The following is a 19,871-nucleotide window of genomic DNA, read 5'->3' as shown; positions in this document are numbered from 1 at the left end:
TTAGTACATATAGCATTATTTATTATAATAATATATATTATTTTAACACAATATTTTGTTTAAGTCATAATTATTTGATTTGAATCACATCATTTTAAATTTAATTTATATTTTACGTTTCTTAAAAAAAGTTAAAAAGTATATTTAAACAACTCCTAAATCAAATTTGTATTTAATAATAAGTACAAGTTAAAAAATAAATTATTAATACAAATATAATTTGACAAAGTAATTATTAATATTCAATTAAGGCTAATAACTTTGTCAATTATATATCTTAATTTAAAAGTCAAAAAATATTATAAATTATTATATAACTCTTTTTATTTTTTTATATAATTTTTTAAAAAAATTAAAAAATTATTAAAATAATTTATTTTCAAATGAGACTTCAAAATGAACTAAAATTGGAATTGGAATGACCAACGAAAGACGGTCCAATCCCATTATTTATTAGCCTTATTTGGCAACTTGAATTTCGATTGACTTATTAGTTAATCTGTAGAAAAAAAAAATATAGACAAAATAAAAAATCTAAATAAATTATTAAATTAATTTTTTTCATAATTGCCAAAAATAGGCCAAAATAATTATCTTCTTTTCACGGAAACAAGATAAAAAGGCCAGAGAGACAGGTACAAGAGCAGAGAAATAGAGCAAAAAAAAAAAAAAAAAAAAAGAGAAAGTAGAGATGGCGCCGAAGAAACGAAGCGATGAAGGTGAAGGAGAAGAAAAAAAGCCTGTGATTGTGAAACGCGAGTTGATGGTGACTCGGAGCTCTACTCGCCGACTCAACGGTAACTCTTCCACAGACTCGTTGAGCTCCCCCAAACCCAAATACAAACCCAGGACGAAGAAAGCCAAAACAAGCGCCAAGGAAGACCTAAAAGAACAAAAAGTACAAGTACAAACCGCAGAGGTTAAGGCTGTTGCTGATGATAGTTCTAAGACCATCGTTATCGAGCATTGGTAATTTTTAATTTCCTTTTCCTCCCTCTGAATTTTTATTTTTTATTTTTCAAATCTTCTCAAAGTCAAAGCATAACTGTTATTCATGTGAATTTTTTTAAACATAATATGGTTTCAGCACAGGGATATATATATATATATATATATATATTATTTGAAAAGAAAAGCTATTTTGCTATATCTGTTTGAACTTTCGGATTTTTCTGTTTGGAAGCCTTGGTTCTAAGGTTTGTTTTAAATTTAATAGGGATTTAGAAATGAAAAGAGAAAGGAAAAGGGATTTTTTTTTTTTAAAGTTCTCTAATATTAAGATTTTATAAAGTAAATGACATACAATATTTTTATATTTTAGGTCGCTCAATATTTTCATATAGAAAATCGACTTAGAGAAGTTTTGTGTCGACTCAGAAAAATTTCAATTTTTATATGGAAATTTAGAAATTTCTTTGAGATTATGGCTGATAAATTTTGAAATTTTTTTGTGAAATCTCTGTGTAAATTGAAATTTATTTGAATTGGATTTTTTATGTGAAAATGTTGAGTGACCTAGAGTGGATGTTTCACTAATTTTGTCAAAGAAAAATGTTTAAAAAATTTAACTTTATCTCATCACATTTGCCTCAAATTTTTAAATTTTAAGAGTTCATTTGGAATGAATTTTTAGTGACTTTTTAAATTTTTACAAAATGATGTGTAAAAATTGAAGAGAATATATTGAAAGTTTGGCTAAAAATTATTGTTTCCAAACATTGCCTAATTCTCGGATCAGAAAAAAAAAAAAAAAGCCTAATCCTACCCAAATCATGATCAAACACAGGGAAATGATGACAGATTTATATACTTTATTTATTTATTCCCTTGTTACTGACTGCACAGGACTTTAGGTTTTGCTTGCTTGGTGGATTTGGCTGTAAAGCGTGCCTTGGCTATTGCCAAAAGACACTAATTTTCTACATTTAGTATATTGCTGTTAGACTTGAAAGGTTGATGCATCAAATTGACATATTTAAATATTGGTACTCAAATTTGACAAGGTTAGGTATGTCTGGCTGGAAATTTTTTTTTCTTCTACAGAATATTTTTCAAATTTTTATTTAAATTTTTGGCTGTGACTTTAGAATTAATGTGGTAATAGTTGTGGTCGTGGTTGAAGTAATGGGGTGTGGTGGGGCTGCAGTTTTGGTGGTGGGGCAAGTGGGGGTGATGGAGGTGGTGGCATTAGTATTAGGCCATGTTTGTTTGGATGGATAAGATAAGGAGATTGTAATCTATCGGACTATTAATTCTGGGATTAATAGTTTCTGAATTATTTAGTTAGAAATGATGTGAATCTCATGTTTGTTTTCTTATGAGAATATATGTTTGGAAAAGACTATATTGAACCCTATGTTTGAATGAAATAGTATGAAGAAGGATAAATGTTCAATAAACTTTTTTACTATTTTTAATTGTTTACTAAGTAATGACAATATTAAATTTGTCTTTAATATTTTAATTTTTTTTGGTTAAATAAAAATTTATTTTATTTTTTAAATATTAAATAAATTTATTTTTTTGAAATTAAATAAATTAAACATTAATAAAAATTTATGTTATTTTTAAAATAAAATTTAAATAAATTTATTTTAAAAATTAATAAATATTAATAATGAAATTAAATAAAAAATCAATAAAAATTAGACAATGAAATTAAATAAAATATCAATTAATCTAGAAAAATTTAAAGTTCAAAAGTAAAAAATGTTTTATGCCCAAATTAGTTTGTGTTATATTTGACCATAGAAGTTTTTTTTTTGTTACTTTCATTTTTCATCATACAAAATGTCAAAAATGTATAAAATGTTTGTAGCAAACAAACTTTTTTGTGTTTATATTTTCCTTTTTCCTGAGCTTTTTGTTTGAAACCTTAGCAACTCACTGCATATACCAAATGACAGGCAGACCCATTGATTTATAATTTTTTTTCCCTTTAATTTTTGAACTGGAATTTACTACTTGGAACTCTGTATGTATCTTCTTGGAGCTGTCTTGTTCCGTACCAGCTTTGACATTGCTTGTCTTGGACAATGTACGAGAGAGAAATATTTATCTCGCTCCGTACCTCCTTGCTTCCAAGCTTATCGCACTCCGTTAGAACTTCGTCGTACTGTAAACAGAACAAAAGTGAGCTACTTGACGGGTGGGTTTGTCGGAAAATCCCTCCGATGGTCAAGTTAGCTTTGTGGGAGAAGAGAGAAGGCAAAGCACTGTAGAGGGAGAGAGAGAGTTTTAGATCGCTTACCTCCAATGTTTGCATGCTCCTCCTTTTCAAGGCTGGCCATGCAGCCTTAGAGATTGTGGGCGCACTATCTCTGCTGTCCTTCTTACATCCTCCAGGACCTTTTTGCCTTCTGGCCCCGCTATCATTTAGACAAAGCCTTTGGTGGCCCGGTTGCTATTTACCATAACAAAGCATTGTTTGGACATCACTTGATCCTTTTAAACTTCTTCAATTTGTCCAGTTGGGGTGGGAAAGCGCATGATCTGATGATAAATCGAAGTTATTGCTTGCATGGCATGCAACCAACCCCTCTCCAAGATCAGATTGTACGTCGATGGGAGCTTCAGCACTTAGAACTCTACTTGTTTTGTTAGTCCCTGCTCTGACAGGTAAGATGTTCTTCTCGATTGGCCATTCCGGCTGTGAGTTAAAGTCGACCAAAGGAGACGTCGCGGGAGCCAAGTCCTTGTCCTTCAATTTCATCTACTTGAATGCGTCGTAGTACATGATCTCGATTGAACTATCCTGGTCGATCAAAATTCGCTTGATGTCAAAATTCTGGACACAAAGCATTACTACTAAGGCATCATTGTGTGGGGTTTGAATTTTTTCCAAGTCCTTGCTTGAAAAGGTCATGATGTCTTTTACCTCGGTCTTTCTCTTTTTCACGGCGGGTTGAACAGAGAGCACTTTCTTCATGTGCTTCGCCTTCTTAATCATCTCTTTGAGCTCGCATACCCAAGCCGGCTCCATGATTTCGTGAATGATGTTGATAACTTGTTGAGGCGTTGCATCTAGGACGGCTAGCTCATTTGGCTCAGCTTGCCCTTGTGGAGCGGCCCTCATACCTCCGTCTATGTACTAGTTTAAGTGCCCTGCTGTGACTAGTTCTTTCAAGTGCTGCTTCAATGGCACGCAATCCTTTGTTTGGTACCCCTTTTTCCGTGGAAAGTGCAACGGTATCTTAGTTGAAGCCCCTCCGTGTGTCCTCCAATTTTGTTGGGCATCGGACATACGACTCGCCCCTAATCTCGCTGAGGATGCGATAAATTGGGATTTTGAAGACCGTTCTGATACCGGTCTACGCCTTTAACTTTCTCTTGGCATCTTCCTCCTCATTGCCAGGAGCATTAGCCCGGTCACTCCCACGTCCTTTGTTTTTGTCATTGCAGTTAGCACCGCGATGTTGTTCTCTAGCTTGGTTATTAGGGCGGTTATCTTCCTGCCCTATTGAGTGAACCTTTTTAGCCATACGTTTGTTCGTTGCAATTGGAATTGCCTTCTTGGTTGTGGCGGCGGCGGTGGCGGCATCATCCTCAACTCGGATGTGTTCATTTATCTGCTGCATTAATGACTCCATGGTTGTGGGCTGGTGCATTGTAAGCGAGTCTCGTAGTCTATGTCCGATTGGTAGGCCTTGCTTGTATTGGGCGATTGCCAAATTAGTGGGGCAATTGAGGATCTCGTTGTAGGACTATGAAACTCTCTAGGTCTCTCAGAACTTTCAATGATAATACCGGTCTACTTATTACAATGAAGACTAGGTCACATTACATATGCAAGGGAAAATCTAGGTGAACAAGGAAAACCAAAGTAGGATGAATTCAATTTGTTACATGCAAATTGAGCCAAAAACATGTAGTAGCACTCAAATGAATTTCTCACATTTACGGATGGATAAGCCACTGTTTTGAAACATAAATTTTACTATTTTAAAAACCTGTTCTCGTACAACTAAGTAAACTTGTGGTAGAACAAAAAACTCACCGGAATTTGTTTTACCAAAACCATTTCATGTGTATGAATGAACAAGGATGCGATATGCATTATTAACACCTTTTGGAATCTACTGAGGTCAAATGTGAACCGCCCCTTTTCCTTAAATTTAGAACTTCGCCGTTGAACATAAGTCAACAACTTTTGCTATCATGCATCTACTTCATCATGGATGTCTTCCATGTGTTTAGCATATGCTTTTGTTTCAACACTTGGTTTTACCTTGTTAGGTAGAGGAACCAAATCAATTGGTTTCCTTTGCTGTGAGACCAAAAAAGTCTCAAATGACTATGCGCTTATGTTCTATTTACAGATCTATTATAAACAAATTCAGCTATAGGAAGTATTTGATGCCATGTAGTGACATCGTGACCTACCAAGCATCTCAAGAGATCATCGAAACTCCTAGTAATGACCTTAGTTTATCTTTGTGTCTATGGATGGAAAACGGAAGAGAAATTGAGCTTGGTATTTATCAATTTTCACAAAGCCTCCAAAAATAGCTTATAAAACTTAACATCTAAATTAGAAAGAATCATTAGAGGTAAACTATGCAAGTGCCCAACTTCACTAACAAATATTTTGGAATGTAAACATCTATTGTCTTTGTCATAGAAAATTGGGTGCCATTTTTTAGAACTTGTTAACAACATATGTGGAATTAAAACCCTGAAGAGTTTTTGGCAGGGGAAGGCCTAAGACAGTCCATTCTAAGGTCTTGCCATGGCTTATGAGTTATAACTTATAGGTAAATGCATGTAAAAGTCAATATTCTTCTTCCTCCCTTTTGATAATTGCCATGTACAACAGGGGACAATCCTTGCTATGTTTATCTTCAAGCTAGGCTAATAAAAATGAGCTTCCTAGCAATCGTTTTATCATGCCCAAATGACCAGCTGCCCCTCCATCAAGCAATCCCTGTATCACTTATTCTAGTGGTGTGTAAACAAAGGTCAAAGATGAGTTCCCTTAAATGGTGTCCATCATGTAGGGAAATTTTTTGATCATTAGTTCACTATTTGGCTGCCAAATCACCTTGAATAATGCTAACATCTTTGGAAGATAAATAATCTCTTTCGAGTAAATTGAAACTCACAAACTGGGTAGCCATGAATGTTAGAATGTGTGATACTCGATTAACCATAGAATTGAGAATCTGTTCTAATCAACTAAGTGCATCAACCACCTTGTTCTCCGTACAAACCTCTTCCTTGATGCCAAGTGAATATTATTGCAAGAATGAAGCCCACTTGCCATGTCATTGATTCAACTTTTTTTGGGAGTTGATATATTTGAGTGCCTCTTGGTGTGATTACAACGCGAAGTCCTTGTTGTAGGTTGAATACTTCACTAAGATAATGAATTGGATACCCTTCCTGACTAAGAGCACCTCCAATGCCTACATAAGAAGCGTTGCAAGTAACTTTAAATACTTTGGAAAAGTTTGATGAAGTTTTGGTGCTTTTGTCATTCCCTTCTTTACATATTTAAAGGATTTTGGTTGGAAGGTTTGTATTGGATGGTTCCATTTTTTGCTTTCATATGCTTCAAATTGACCTAGGAAGCACGGATACGGATACGGTGATACGACAAAACTTAAAAAAGTAGGATATGGCTAGGATACGTTTATTAAAAATATATTTTAAAAAAATTATTAGTAATGAGTTACACATAAGCTCAAGAATGTTGAGAGACTACATTGTAATTTTATAATGCAAAGCACTAACCCTTAAAAATTAGATATTAATTTAAGGCAGTAACTTGTATATTTCATTTTAATATCAAGTTTAATATGTTTATATTACAATAATAGAACAATCCACAACTTGTTCCTATGCTGTTCCCTTTGGTACTAATAAAAATAATATATTGTAGTTTATTAAATATTTATTTATAATTTATAATTTTACTATTGTTATATTCTCTTATTAATTCTTACTTTCTACGTAGTTATAGAGGACATGCATGAAACAATAAGGATACATCAATTTGACATATCTTATTACTTTAACTCTCACTATGTTCTTTTTGTCAAATAACGAAATAAAGTATTTGGAGTAATATGTGACTTGGAGTATTCGATACTTCAAAATTAAGTATCCGATATGTAACCGCGAGTATCCAAGGCGTATTGGTATCCAATATGGATACGTCTCCCTTTTTGAAGTATTCATGCTTCATAGAAATTGACCAAGGGTTTTGGTATTAATAGTTGGACCCAAGTTTTTTGGAATTGTGTTATTTGTGTAGTTATTTGGGTGATTTCTTTGGAAAGGAATACTAGAATTTTGTGGCCAAGGATGATGAGTTAGGGGCATGATGGGATAAAATTTGTTATCTAGCTTTTTTTTAGGGATTGATGTCATCTCCTTTTAAGGGGATTTCTTTGTTTTCGATTAAAAGAAAATGGAGGGAGTGAGATATATATTTTCTATTTTTTATTTACCATTTATTGGTGAATTTCTTGTCCTGTGACTACTCTTGCATCTCATATTTCACTTTTTAATAAAATTTATTTTTTTGTTGCTGACAAAAAATGCTCCAGTTGCTTCTTTGACCAATTGAATTGCTCTTTGTTAATGAGTGGCTTTTGCTTCAGTTACCTTTCTCTGTAGGGGCTGGTACCCTTTCCAACATAAAATTCTTCTCACAAGTAGCCCTTTCTACGCTGGCTCTCAGTTTAGGTTGTCTTTATTTCATGGCAGGTAGCCCTTTTCTTTCTGGAGATGGCCTTCACCTTACTCAAAGTGGGCCTTTCCTAGTTAGCTGTGTTTTCTGGAGGTTCCTATCGAGTGAAATGCTATATAGCATTCTGTGATTAAGTGTATCGTTACCCTATAACTTTGTCATTATAGTGTAGGCTGTTTTGGCTAGCAGAGTTGGATTGGTTGTTGCTTCTCCTTGTGTGCATATGTTTTGTGTTGATTATAGAGGCCTTGGATTGAATGATGAACCTAGGACTCTTTGGAGTAATGTGGTATGTGCAGTGCTTTGGGTTGTTTTGGTAGAAAGGAATGCAAGAATTTTAAGTTAAAACTAGTGATTAGGGGGATTTAATTTCTAAGGATTAGAGAGTTGTATGTAGATAGCTACATTCTTATTTTCTTCTTGACTTTTCTTTTACTAATAAAATTTTATTTGTTGATGCTGATTAAAAAAATTGTGATTAAGAGTATGGGATCCAAACCAATGGCTGCGATTGTCATGCCTTTTATTGGGGAAATTCTAGATCTCAATGGAAGTGTATTTCTCACAGGCTTGTTCACTTTTTACAATTCACTTTTTACAATTCACTTGTTTTATGGCGGGGGTGTTTGGGGAGTATATTCATTTTGGGACTTGAATTGATCATTCTCTTCTTATAATGTTTCTACCACTTCTGTTACTATTTTCAATGAGCAACCTATATCTTGGAATTTCAACTTTTTTAGAAATTCATATGGGAGGGGGGCTAATAATTTGGCCTAGTTGTTAGCTATCATTCATGATGCTTCTTTATGGTGTGAAATAATTGATAGAAGGGCGATTCATTCATTGATCATGGTTATTTTCTTGTAAGACTTTTTCATTGGCTTATTAATTATTTGAGCTTTCCATATTTTGGCTCCTTGTAAGGTGATTTGGTGTGCATGGTTTTCCCTTAAAGGGGAAGTCTTGGTATGGTCCTTGGCTCATAAAAAGCTTAATACTAATATGATTCAAAAAGAGACTTAATAACCTTTTGCTTCCACAAAGCTGTATCTTGTGTTGGAGGGATGAAGAGAGCATGACCTCCATTTTCTTTAGTAATTTTCCTTAAATGAATAAAAGGGTTAATCACATTTTTAGTCCCCAAAATATGCTGTTTGTGTCATTTTGGTTCCCAATGTTTAAATTGTATCAATTTGGTCTCTAATGTATAAAAAGTGTTTCAATTTGGTCCCCCAACCTAACTTTGTTGGTAGACGCTGTTAAGGTCATTGAAATTTAAGATCTTGCTTAAAAAATTAAACTTTTAGTTCCCAAAATATGTTATATGACTTAAAAATGACACTTTTAGTTTTCAAAATATGTGATGTGTTATTTTGGTGTCCAAAATTACACATTTATCCCTAACTGTAACACTGTCTACTGATGAAGTTAGGTTGCGGACCAAATTGAAACACTTTTTATACATTGAGGACTAAATTGACACAATTTAAACATGAGGGATCAAAATGATACAATACTCTTACTTTGGGGATGAAAAATGTAATTAACCCTTAATAAAGAGTTTTGTTGATGATAAAACAAATTGATCTATGTTGTTGCTTCAAGCAAAAAATGTAGCTTTCTATATGAGGTGATAGATCGTGAATCCAAGATATTTTTGAACCTTGAAAAGGATTCAAGGCCCTCAAAATATATCTGATTCTCCATTAAAGTGAAACCTAGGTGCTTAGGTTGACTCCTTGCTCCATCTATTGAAGTTTTATGTGTGGGACTTATTATGTATTTTTTCCCTTACAATAGGAGTTCTTTTAGATTTTTTCATTTAGTGTTTCATACATTGACATTACATTTGATTTGGTACATCTGCCTTTAAGAGTCAAAGTATGTATATGTATCGTTTTTTGGCAATAAAGTTTGGGTTTTTTAAGTACTACCTATTTTTTAAAAGTTAATTAAAAGTTCGTGGTGACCATGAGTACAATTTTGGTAAAGGTGTTGTTACTTTAAGTGAGCTTCGAAAACAGACAGTTCAGAGGTAGGATTACCTTGTGTGACTATAGTTATTGATTGGACTCTGGAGCTGTACCTATAGGTACTGTTGTAACTTTGTGTTCCCTTTTTGGCTCTTTTTCTCTTTTTCTTTTTATTTTAAAAAAAAATTATTTTATATCATGTATTTTGGTTTTGCTTGCATTTGCTTGTGCTATATTGTGAAGTGTAGTCCCACATCGCCTGAGTATTCAAGTAATATTAAGCATATAAGCATATAAGCATGAGGGCACCCTTACTTTAAAAGCTAGCTTTTTGGGTGAGTTCTATCCAACATCGTGTAACATGGTATCAAAGTCAGAGTACTCAGGGATGGGTAGGACGTGTGTCCCTGGCCAACTTGTCGTTTTTGGGTGAGTTTTGTCCAATACTGTGTAACATGGTATCAGAGCCAAAGTATTCAGGGATGTGTAGGTTGTGTGTCCTTGGCCAACACGCCGCAAGTGCTGCCAAGTGAGCACGCTTGGCATGAAGGAGGGTGTGAAGCGAAGTCCCACATCGCCTGAGTACTAAAGTAACATTAAGCATATAAGCATGAGGGCACCCTTACTTTAAAAGCTAGCTCTTTGGGTGAGTTCTACCTAAGACCGTGTAACAAATATATCTCAAAATGATCATCTTTTTATTTATACAGTGCATCCTTAATTTTTATTTTGATAAATACTTATGTCTCCATACTGACTATTGAGTTAGTTCTAACTTTCTAATTTACTATGTTTTCTTTCTATAGCAAACAATGCAATTCATTTAAGACTCGGGCTATTCAAGTGAAGAATGGTTTGGAAAGTGGTCTTTCTGGAGTCAATGTGCTTGTCAACCCGGAAAAGGTATGCTTGATTGGATGTGATTCACTTATTTATTTATTTATTTATATATATACATTTTTATTTGTTAGAATTGACTGCTAAATTAACATGTTTATATATTATCACTGTCTATTTGTATTTGTGCATATACATGGGGGAAATCATATGGTTAAATACAAAGTTTATTGAAGGGTGAAAAAATCATAAGAACAATTAAATATCTAATGATTTTTGTCTAGGGGATATTCCTATGTTAGAATTTTTTTGGCAACCAATGAAGATTCCAAGTTGGGTTTAAAATGTTGTTTTATGGATACATCATGATTGCTGTGAGAATATCACCATGACCATTTCTTGTATATTTATGCTGCAGAGAAGTTGGGGTATTATTGAAGCCATTTTGATGGTTTCATGAAATCCATTTTGACATCAATTTTAATACTAGGGAACCTCTCTTATAACCATTCGATGGTTCAAATGTGGATATTGAGGGGTTACTCAATCACTCTCTCAAGCAAAAAGCAATATCTTTATCATTTTCCTAGAGATTTAATATAATGGGTAAGTTACACTTTGCACCATTGCACTTTGCACTAAATCCCACTTTAGTTCCTATATATGAAATCGTGACAGTTAATCCCATGCACTTCTGATCAAGTGTCAATGTTCCTCCTCTGTTATTCCATTGTTTAAATCTTTAATAGAATATAGTCATGTGATAAAGCATGTTTCTACGAAATGAGGGCAAGAGAGGAAAATCATCCTCATTTCCCACCAATACACATTTTGTCCCATGTGTTAAACATGTGTGAGTTATATAATACAATATATATATATATATATATATGTTCATATGCTAAAAATTGAGACGAAAAGGCAAGAAAACAAAGCTTTTGAAATAATAAAAAGACAACAGAGAAATCGAAGAGAAAGGAAGAGGAATAGACAAAAGATTGTGTAACTGTGAAAAATAGAGTTTCGTGATTTCAATTTCTGCAAAACCCTTGTTCATCTCCTTAGTCGTTCATAAACTAGGTTTTGTTTTAACCGAATACAGTCATAATTTGATGTACATTTTGGGATGAATTGTATATAGGTAGGAAATGAGTGTGATTTTTCTCCTTTACCTCATTTCGTAATCATATGTTTGTTACATTACTGACTTCTGTTAAAGACTTATACGCTGGAGTAATAAAAGGGAGACATTGGCACGACTAGAAGTGTAATGGGTTGATTGTCACGATTTCATGTATATGGACCAAAGTAAAATTTGACCAAAAATACAGGGGGTTGACTGTCATGATTTCATGTATAGAGACCAAAATGAGATTTGGTGCAAAATGCAGGGGTGCAAAGCGTAATTTATCCTAAGATAATCTTGTTATTGCCAATTTTCATAGGGCGACATTCCAGATGAGCACCCAAGCCATAGATCCAGTCAGAATGGGGCGTCTACAATTAGGAAGTTACTATTATTGGGACATTTCCAGATAGTAGGTTTGGTACCTTAAAAAACCTAGTGTATTGCTCCTCATCAACCCTAATAATTTTTTGCTTCCTTTTCCTTTTGGTAAGTGTTTTTGTCATTTGGCATTTGAATTAACACCAAAATTCACCCAAAAAAGTTGATATTCCGAGAATCCCAACCTCTTTTTCTACAAATCCAACAATTGCCACTTCTAAAATTATTTCAATTCAGGGTTTTTCCTTTCCATAATCTCTTTGAATCTTTCTTTAACCTATTAGAAACCTGACCTAAAGTTTTAGAATAAAAAATTACCAATGTAAGGACCTTTTTCTAGGCTTAACAAACCCTACATTAGTGAGTAATGGTCAAATACCGGGAGCTTCTGTTTCCACACAATGTTCTCTCAGTTCACACACTGTTTTTCTTTCTGAAGTCGATTTTCAAAAAAATAAACTACATGGTTTTGGAATCAACTTACCAATAGTTTGGAACTAAGTCACCTGACACGCTCTAATTCGCGAATCAACCAATTTGGAGCAAAATTGTGATGAATTCGCAGATTTATAAATCGAGATTTGCGAATTGTAATTGTTGAGTTTGGGTATTTCAAATGAATCTCTTATATAGCCAATACTATAATGACTCTGGCCAAATTCTTGAGAAGCAAAACACACTTAATCATACCAGTCATGTTTGTGTCAGTAGAAGTACATACTCCAATTCAAAGTACTAATAAAATAATGCACGCATACCCATACAAATCTCTTCATATACAAATTATTGTATAAAATATTATATGAATCCCACTTTATTACATATAATATTAGTTTAGACATGTTTTTTAAATTTTACACAAAATGCTACATTTGGCGTTCATTTGTTTTATTATTTTATTTTAACGACTTAGTGTAAGATAATTACGAATAAATATTTTAGAATGAAATTTAGTTTGTATAAGTATTTTTTGATTTATTTTATTATTTTAATTTATCTACTTAGAGTAGATGATTAGGGATACATATTTTATAATAAAATTTAGTTTATATAAGTATTTATTGATAACCAATGGGACTAGCTTGATTTGTCAGAACTCCTACTCCTTACTAGGTCAGCTGTTTGAATCTCCTCACCTACGTGTGGTTCTTATTCCCCATTGTATTAATTGGGGCTTTCTCTCCCACTTTTGGGAGTTTCTTTATATTAATTATATGTTGTATTGATCTTCATTACTATAATTGTAATTAATTGGGCTTCATTATATTATCTTATATGAATCAAATAAAACAAAAAGTATTTGTTGATAATTAAATATAGAATACAGAATCATAGAAATATTTAATAATATTAAAGTATAAAAATTATTTAATATAGGTGCTCTCAAGATGCTCCCTATTCTAAGAATTTTGAAAGTTGACGCCCTTGTGCTTCTGTTGTTGCTTCCATTTGCTGAATTTGTGGCTTTGGTTCAGAAATCAACTTTTGAACCAAAGATATGGCCGAATCATAAGGTTTTGGTCATAAGTTAATTTCCAAATCATATAGTTTTATTTGGAAGTAAATATCCGAACTAAAAATGTGTATGAACTGAGATAATATGGTGTGTGGAAATAGAAGCTCCCATACCTTTATTGATAAGAAGGTGACAAAATAGTGCCAGGGGTACCCTCAAATATGATGGTTTGGAGAAATTGAAGGCATTTTCTTGACTTCCAAATAATTGATTTTTTATCCAAATTGCACTACTTTGGATAGACAATTCCTCGTTAATGATCCATTAAAATGCATTCATGTTTGAAATTCAAACTGTTGAAAAATTTTATTTAATAAATAATTAACACATCAAAAAAAAAAAAAATTATAATAATGGAAGATTTATGAAAGCTTCATATCATGATAAAATTGTGATATTTTTATGAGAAATACCAAGATCAAGTATTTTTCACCAAACTATGCATTGTGTTCCAATCAGGTAGGGCTAATTTTGTAATTTTCTTTTTTCACCTAGGATTCATGTTCATAAGAGATCCAATACATGTTGGCTGTCTAACTATCTAACCCACGACTCTCTTCCTTGTCTGGTATTAGGACTGGCAGTATTGAAATAATACCAATGGAGTTAATGCAAACAAATTTGTAAAATAGTTTGTGAACAACTTTGGTTTGTTATATTATAATATCATTGAATCAATCATATGATGTTGTAATCTGTGGGAAGAATATGTGATATTTCTTTTCACAGCATATGTAGCCAAGTATTTGATATTAGTGCCATGTTCCAAATAACAACAAAATGAAAGGACACATAATAGAAACATGATAATTTGAGAAGATGGCAATAGATGGTTGCCAAATATTTGACTTTTGTTTAAGGAGTTAAAAGCTTGGGATGCTAAACATATATTTGACATTAATGGGCTGGTGCAACGGTAAATACTTGGGATGCTTATTGTGAGTGGGCAATTTAAGTCTAAAAGGAACCACTCAGCTTAAGTAATGCTAAAATTAGATTCATATCCCTTCTTACCCCCTTAATATCCTTGATTAATAGGGGCCAATATACCAGAATGCCCTTGCAAATCCAATAACACATAGTATTGGTGTTGGCACAAAATAGTGGTCTAAATAGAAAAGTGAATGCCTCTGGAAAATTTGAAACTACTGAGATTTAAGCAGGTATTGGAAGAAATAATAACTGTTGTATTTTCCTTGCAAGAATTTCATTTGTGATATCTACTGTATTGCAACTAGTCAATCATATGAAGGACATTGAGAATGCATATGTTAAATAAATGTTTGGGCAATATAATGTCATAGCCACCTTGGGAAAGTAAGTTTCATAATATTGGCACAAGAGATATCCAGACTACTTGTGGTCAACTCATCAGAGCTAGGATTAGCATTCTCTTTTGAGGCCCTTTTGGGACACTAGAACTTTTTATTATTGCTAATTATGAAAATGTTTTTTCTATGAAAGCATGTTACAACTGCATCATGTCATCTTTATGCAGTATTCTATTTCTTCACGAACTATGTGTTCTGGTTGTATCTATTTGTTACTGATTGATGGTTCACACTCCTGTTTTCTCTTTGTTTTTATTTTTTATTTTTTATTTTTATCATTATTTTAGCCAAGAAGGGGATGCTTTGAAATACGGGAGGAAGGTGGTGAGAAGTTCATCAGTCTTTTGGTAATAATTTCCACTAGCATCCGACCTGTATATGTTATTACTTCATGAGCACAACATTATTCTGCAGCATGTCACTTCTTTGATTTGCATCAATTTTTTTATTTTATTTATTTATTTAAATTTATTTTTTTAACCTTTACTACATGTTATAGTTTCTTGGTGCTTAAGATTTTCTTGTTTCTATGTAGATACACAGATAAATTTTCGTCATTTTTTAATGCCATGTAATATGAGCATGATGGAAATATTAGCAATAAATATGAAACAATGTCAAAATAAATCACTAGACCTTTATCCAAATCCCTTGTGTCCCCCATCAAGAAGCCAATAAAAGTCCAAAAATGAAGAGCTGAAAGAACAGGCAAAAAGCAGGCCAACTGGCACCAAATTGACCAAGAAATTATCGAAAATACATGGGCTTGCATCAAACTGCTCCCAAAATCCCTTAGAATACCTAGTCGGTGTTTGTAGATTTGGTTATGCAGAACCAAATATCACTCAAAGCCTCCAATAGCCAGATTGAAAAAATTGATCAAAACATATCAAAAAATGGAAAACACCTACCAAATGGCTTCACAAATTCTGAAAAAAGTCCCCATAAATTCTGCACGAGCCGAACCAGGGTGCATGCATCTTTCACACTGACATCACATGGCATGACTGTTGCTGACATCAGCACCTTGAAACATTGTTGTTTTCTCTTGCAATCCATAGATTATTTCACACAAGTTTTACTGTATATAAGGTGCTGCTGGGTTCGATCATAAGCTGTAAATCCAGAAATAGAAGAAGAGAAAGTCCAAACCAGAAAATCTTTTTGGTTTGAGATTATTGATTCATCGCAGTACTGATGAATTTATATAAATTATAATCCCAAAACCTTATCTCTAAAACAAGAATAAAACCAGAAAGATAATGCTTTAATTCCTTCTAAGCTAAGTTCCCATGGCAGCCCCATCTAAAAAAAAGTTCTTTTGACACCATTGAAGGGATAGTCCCACTCGAATTGCAACTTCTTGGATGATTAAGGCAGCTACCACAATTAAGTTTTAGCACTGGATAGCTACGGAATGAACTCTGCTTAGCTGAAGAAAAGAGGTCCAAACTTCTGATGCAAGCTCACCATCATTGAAAGATGCATTAAAGATTTCTTTGTGTTGCACAACATGAGCAGCAAGACCATGGCATTTAGTTTTGAGCTTTGATATGTGCTTGTTTAAATTTGCTAATTGCTACTATAATTTTGGCAGTAGTTTATTCTTATAAAAGTCTTCCTTTTGTGTGAAAGAAGAAAAATAAAGAAAATAAGTAGTTCCTAGCCTTTGATTTGTCAGCTCAACTTGAACATGAGAATTAAGCAATTACTGAATAGAAATACTAATCTTAGAAGAGATTGAAGTTTACCAAACCTAAAACAATCAAATTTTTTTTTTTTTTTGGGTGAGACGAAAAAAGGGGGCGGCTCAGGCTTTTAGCCAGATGCCAGCCCTGGGCTAAGAAATCACTTGAGGCAAAATTTAAGGCATCTCACTGAGGGGCTAAGAAATTGCTTGAGGTGAAATTTAAGGGCGCCACACTGAACCTATACCCGGACAAACTCGCTACTGATTGAACACAACAAATGAAAATCAGATTGTGGCAACATTAATGTATTTTTTTTGTTGTCCCGTAATTTGAATAGTCAGGTTCTTGAAATGAGTCATTTGTAATTGATATTAGGTTTCTTTTTCATAACAGTAACTGTTGATTCTGGACTCTTTTCAAATACCTCTTTTCTGCTTTTGAATTGGTTGTAATGTCCTCTGTTTATTCTTCTTTACTTCCAGGATATGAAGCGGCCATTTACGCCAATGAAGGCACTTGACATGGACAAAGTCATCTCAGATATTATTGACAAGATCAAATAATGACCTTCCATGCGTTCTAGTGTATTCTAGATTTGTTCTTTATGTTACATTTTGCCCTTCCCAAACCCTACTTTGGCGGAAGTCTCATGCATTGGGCCTTTATGTTACATTTTGCTTGAACCAAACTGCGTAGAATTGCCTTGTAACATTGATAACTATTTGCAGATCCCTCGGTACTTATAATTCCCTCTTGTTTGCTTGTTTTATTTATTTTTTCTTTTTCTTATTTTAAAATTTTATCAAGGCTGCATTCTCTCTCCTGACTTAAGTGTAGTCCTAGGCAACCCCCAAAGAGAAAGAAGCAGGCATGACCTATGTTACTTGGAATGCCGGTTCTGGTATGAGGAACTATAATGTAAATGAGACGCCGCATGTTCTAAAATGTAGTACGATAGGGGATAAGGTTACATTGATCTCAAGCACTACTAGAATTCAATTATATTTTAGTAGTTAAACATCTAATAAAGTATTGTTGTAGATTAATCATATAAAAACACAATTTTAAAATTATAAATGGCATCCTCATCGACCAGCTAGGACAATCTTGGTTATCCAAGCCACTCATCCTACTGTTTCCAGTACTCATCCATGTGAGAGCATGTTGGATTTTAACTTTCTGTTGGATGGATGTAATGCCCTTTTTGCTCATCCTGTTTTGCTTTCTTTGTTTCACTGAAATAACCTTCCATTACTTACTCCCCAAGAGTTAACCCCGTTCAGTTCTTGCTAGTTGCAATCTGTTCTTGCTAGTTGCAATCTGTTTCTTAGATTGGATTTTCATATTTTCATCTGCTAGACCTTCCACTGGATTGATGGATTACAGAGATGATGAAGGGGCATTGAGATCAAAGGAATATTTTGTTTTGTATTTTCTTTTGGCGGAGATTACATATACATTACAATGAATATTTCAATCCCAAAGAAGATAGGGTTCTGACCATTATGTTGCACTTTTATCTTCTTCCTATCACTGTTCCGGTTTTTAAAGAGGATTTGGTTTACATCGATTCATTTTCCTCTGAGCTTTCTCTTGATGAGTACATCTCTATTGTTCTTTATGAGCTTGTTCTTTCTTCTCCTCCTAGGATTTCTCTACTGATTTTCATGAGTCTGTTCCCTTCTTTTAAGGTGTGAAATGTAAGTATATGTTATTTACATTTTATTTATTTTTTTCGTTTCGCTTTTCAAATCTCCCAATCAAATATAGTTTAGGGTTGCCCATTTGTCTCATCAAAGGAATGTAAGAGTCACGTTTGGAAAAGTTGTCTGTTTATCTAATGCATTTGGTGTGTATATGTATATATAATACTCTACTACTAGACTAGTGATGAACTGTTTTTAATTTTAAGCACCAATTTTGAGATGAAGTATGTATAGTTCAACAATCTCTGGTTCTTGTTAGTAATTATTACTGCATTGAAGCTGTGGTTGATTGACAAGGGGGACTGCATACAATACTAGTTGTGCCTGTTACAGGAAAATTAAATAGGGGAGACTGATGGAACACTTGCAAAAGGGATAATTTACAATGTATATTATCAATCGGAAAATGATTGGTGGCCCTAAAAAAATTGGCCCTAATACCCCTAATTTCCAGTTTTGGAAACTGTTCTCTTTTTTTCTTTCTTTTTTCCTTTTTTTTTTTTTTTTTTTTTACCTGAAATGGAAATTTCGGGCAATTCGGGGCACGGCTTTCGGGCCCTCAATCACCGCCCTTATCAATCTGTTACTCTTTTAATTTACTTAATTGTTTGTAAATTGTAATTTACAATGAATATTATCAATGTGTATTGTGGTAAACAAAAGTAAGTAGATGCAAAAGAATATACCAATTAAAATCGTTTGCTCAAGCATTATTAACCTAGAAGAAGTCTTTTGTTGTGAATTACTAATAGTTTCAGGCAAAATTATGGGGGCATTTTATTTACTCCCACCGTTTCAAAATATTAGTTCTTTATTTTATTTTTCATTATTTTAAAATATTAGTCTATTTTCAAAAATTAAGGAATAAAATAATATAAACTTACTATTTTACCCTTCTTTTAAATTCATTAATAACACAAAAGTATTGATATTTTTTAAAAAATGTACTATCAAAGGATAATTTTGAAAAAATAATATTTTTAAGATAAAATAATTGTATTATAAAAAAATTGAATTTCTCAAAAAAGAGTCATTATTTTGGGACGGAGGGAGTATTCCATTTCTAGTATAATGTTCTTATTAGTCTTTAACTAATTTCTTATAATTCAATTAGTTGTATAGGTTGATAGTTACAAAAACATCCCTCAAGGGAGATTGGGCTACTGGTTTCATATTTGGAGGAAATTGTAGAAATCCACCATTTTTCGTTGTTGTGTGAGCATATCATTCCATATTTGGCAAACGTCATTCTTTGTTGTCGTGAGATTTCACATTGATTTCGCCGACTGCCCAACCCACTGTTCTTCATCGTTACGAGAGTTCACACTATTCCATTACTGGTGACCGTCGTTCTTTGCTGTTGCGGAATTTTGTGACAATATATTGCCTATATTGCCTATATTATATTTTAAAAATTTAGAATGATTGTGATTGTGTAAATATTTTGTAATTCGTATTTCCTTTTTAGTCTTAGAGATTAGAGTTCTATATAAGTGATGTAATCTTTGTATCAATGAATTATTCAAATATACACAAATATTCTCAAAGTTACATGGTATCAGAGCTTAATTTGGAATCCTAGGTGCTTCGATTGTCACGGTTGTGGTTCTTTTT

At 33.2% G+C, this 19,871-nt stretch overlaps 1 protein-coding gene across 1 annotated transcript; it reads left to right on the top strand.

Moving 5' to 3' along the window:
- The first annotated feature begins 427 nt into the window (after nt 1–427).
- On the top strand, nt 428–17,297 carry LOC114286023 (uncharacterized). Its single transcript, XM_082892196.1, has 4 exons — nt 428–969; nt 10,476–10,572; nt 15,148–15,207; nt 17,034–17,297. Exons 1-4 carry the CDS (start codon nt 692–694, stop codon nt 17,112–17,114), a joined length of 516 nt encoding a protein of 171 aa, XP_082748322.1. The 5' UTR covers nt 428–691; the 3' UTR covers nt 17,115–17,297.
- Nucleotides 17,298–19,871: the final 2,574 nt, after the last annotated feature.

This window comes from Camellia sinensis, chromosome 10 (assembly GCF_055761805.1).
Source record: "Camellia sinensis isolate YWXY chromosome 10, ASM5576180v1, whole genome shotgun sequence".
Taxonomy (NCBI): Eukaryota; Viridiplantae; Streptophyta; class Magnoliopsida; order Ericales; family Theaceae; genus Camellia; species Camellia sinensis.
The sequence above is the reverse complement of the archived record's forward strand: the minus strand, read 5'-3'. Positions and strand labels throughout refer to the sequence as shown.